The sequence below is a fragment of the Palaemon carinicauda genome, chromosome 38 (assembly GCF_036898095.1).
Source record: "Palaemon carinicauda isolate YSFRI2023 chromosome 38, ASM3689809v2, whole genome shotgun sequence".
NCBI lineage: Eukaryota > Metazoa > Arthropoda > Malacostraca > Decapoda > Palaemonidae > Palaemon > Palaemon carinicauda.
Window position 1 is genome coordinate 45,557,756 of NC_090762.1, and position 1,961 is coordinate 45,559,716.

Below are 1,961 nucleotides of genomic sequence, written 5' to 3' on the forward strand. Positions count from 1 at the left end.
TATCATCCCCAACTAAATGATGTGTTTCTCAACTTTTTTGGCTGGAGCAAATCAAAGAATACATAGAATAAATTGTATGATCAAGCCCATCTATCGCTCACATTTCAATGAACCAAACTGAAAAGAATTCCTCTCAAATTGAAAGTTGTATATATTATTTTGCACTCTCTTCTCGGGGCTGGAAAACAGCCCTCTCACCTGAGCTAGAGGACAAGTTGAAGAGTGCACTTCTGGAGATGGAGGAGATGGGTTTTGGACCAACAATGACAGAATTTACGGGTATTGTCCACGATCATGTAGTCGCCAATGAGATTCCAACCCCTTTCGTGGGTGGTCGTCCAGGTTACGAATGGGCTGCTTCATTTCTCAGTAGACATAATCTTCGTCTAAAAAAGGTAGGAACAATGCAGTTAGCTCGAAAAAATGTAACTGCTGACCCTTTTGTGATTTATGGATATTACGACTTGCTTCAGAGAGCACAAGAACGTCTTGGTATAAGTAATAGACCAGAATGTATTTGGAATCTTGATGAGACAGGGTTTCCTCATGACCCATCAAAATGCAAGACCATAGGTTCAGTGGGGAAGAAAACCATACATGATGTCTGTGGAGCAAATCGGGAAAATACCACTGTTCTTGCTATGTGTTGTGCAGATGGTATTACTCTTCCTCCTGTAGTGGTATTTAGAGGAAAGCACATGCAAAGTACCTGGAAAAGTACACAAGACATTCCTGGAACACAATATGCTGTTTCCAAAAATGGTTGGATGACAACACCAATCTTCGAGGACATTTTCAAGTATTTCGTAGACGAAACAAAAGACAGGCGTCCTTTACTGTTAATTCTCGATGGCCATATTAGTCATACCTCAATAGCAACTGTTGAATTGGCGAAGAAAGAAAACATATCTATATTAAAACTTCCTGCTCACTGTACTGATGTTCTTCAACCACTTGATGTTACCTGTTTTGCCCCATTAAAGAATTACTATCAATATGCTTTGAATGATCTTGTCAATAATACAGGAGCCCGAGAACCACTGAGAAAATGTGGTTTTGTAAATATGCTATGCTCAGTTTGGGAGAAAGGACTCTCCCCACAGAATATAAAGAAAGGATTCGAGAGTACAGGGATTTATCCTTGCAACAGGGACAAATAAAAAAAAATAGGGTGAATCCCCGAAAACTTAAAACTTATGAAAAATGGCTAACAATGGGATCACCAAAGGATGGCAATGGAGAACCACTTTTGGACTCCTTGCATGAGGATACACCAGAGCATACAGAAAACCCATTTGACCCCATGCATAAGGATCTCTCAGAGCAAAATGAAAACCAGTTACTGCCACTTTCAACTTGTTTCTCTAGAGATTTTACAGAATCCTTAGACACGCTTATACCTGCTCCAGTTTGTCCGTCAACTACCCACACCACAAGACCAACTACTCCTGCTACAAGAGCTTCAACACCTCAGTCAGAAGCATCAACATCGAACATTAATAAAAGTTATAAGAATGATCCATTCCTTTCGAAATACTCGGACTCTGAGCTGATCAGAATTCTACATTCTTTACCAATTGATGTACTTTATAAGGAAATTCAACAACGAGCCCCTCATAATATGCGCTACAGTGTGATTCTACAAGAATCCAATGAGGAAACAACATTAGGGACTGTTATGCAGGCAAGATGGAAGACACCAAATACATCCAAGCCCACACGTCCTCACATAAATATGAAAGCCCAAATCATAACAGGAGTAGAAATCACAAAACAGTTAGAAAATAAAAGCAAATCTAAGTCTAAGAGAAAGTGCAAAATCTCCTCAGACAGTGACTCAGAAGGGGAGGATGACCAACAACCAGTGATGGAACTAGAGGACACAGATGATACAGATGCTATGGCGAAGAGTCTTCAGTAGAAGAGCACATCCCTGCAGATGAAAACGTTCCTGAAGAAGA

The 1,961-nt window shown here is 40.1% G+C and overlaps 1 protein-coding gene across 1 annotated transcript; it reads left to right on the forward strand.

Moving 5' to 3' along the window:
* The first annotated feature begins 236 nt into the window (after positions 1 to 236).
* LOC137630308 (uncharacterized) lies at positions 237 to 1,160 on the forward strand. Its single transcript, XM_068361750.1, has one exon. It carries the CDS (start codon positions 237 to 239, stop codon positions 1,158 to 1,160), a length of 924 nt encoding a protein of 307 aa, XP_068217851.1.
* The last annotated feature ends 801 nt before the right edge of the window (positions 1,161 to 1,961 follow it).

Excerpts from the sequence above, each read along its gene's own strand:
- LOC137630308 (XM_068361750.1), top strand. The coding sequence starts at position 237 with ATGGAGGAGATGGGTTTTGGACCAACAATGACAGAATTTACGGGTATT.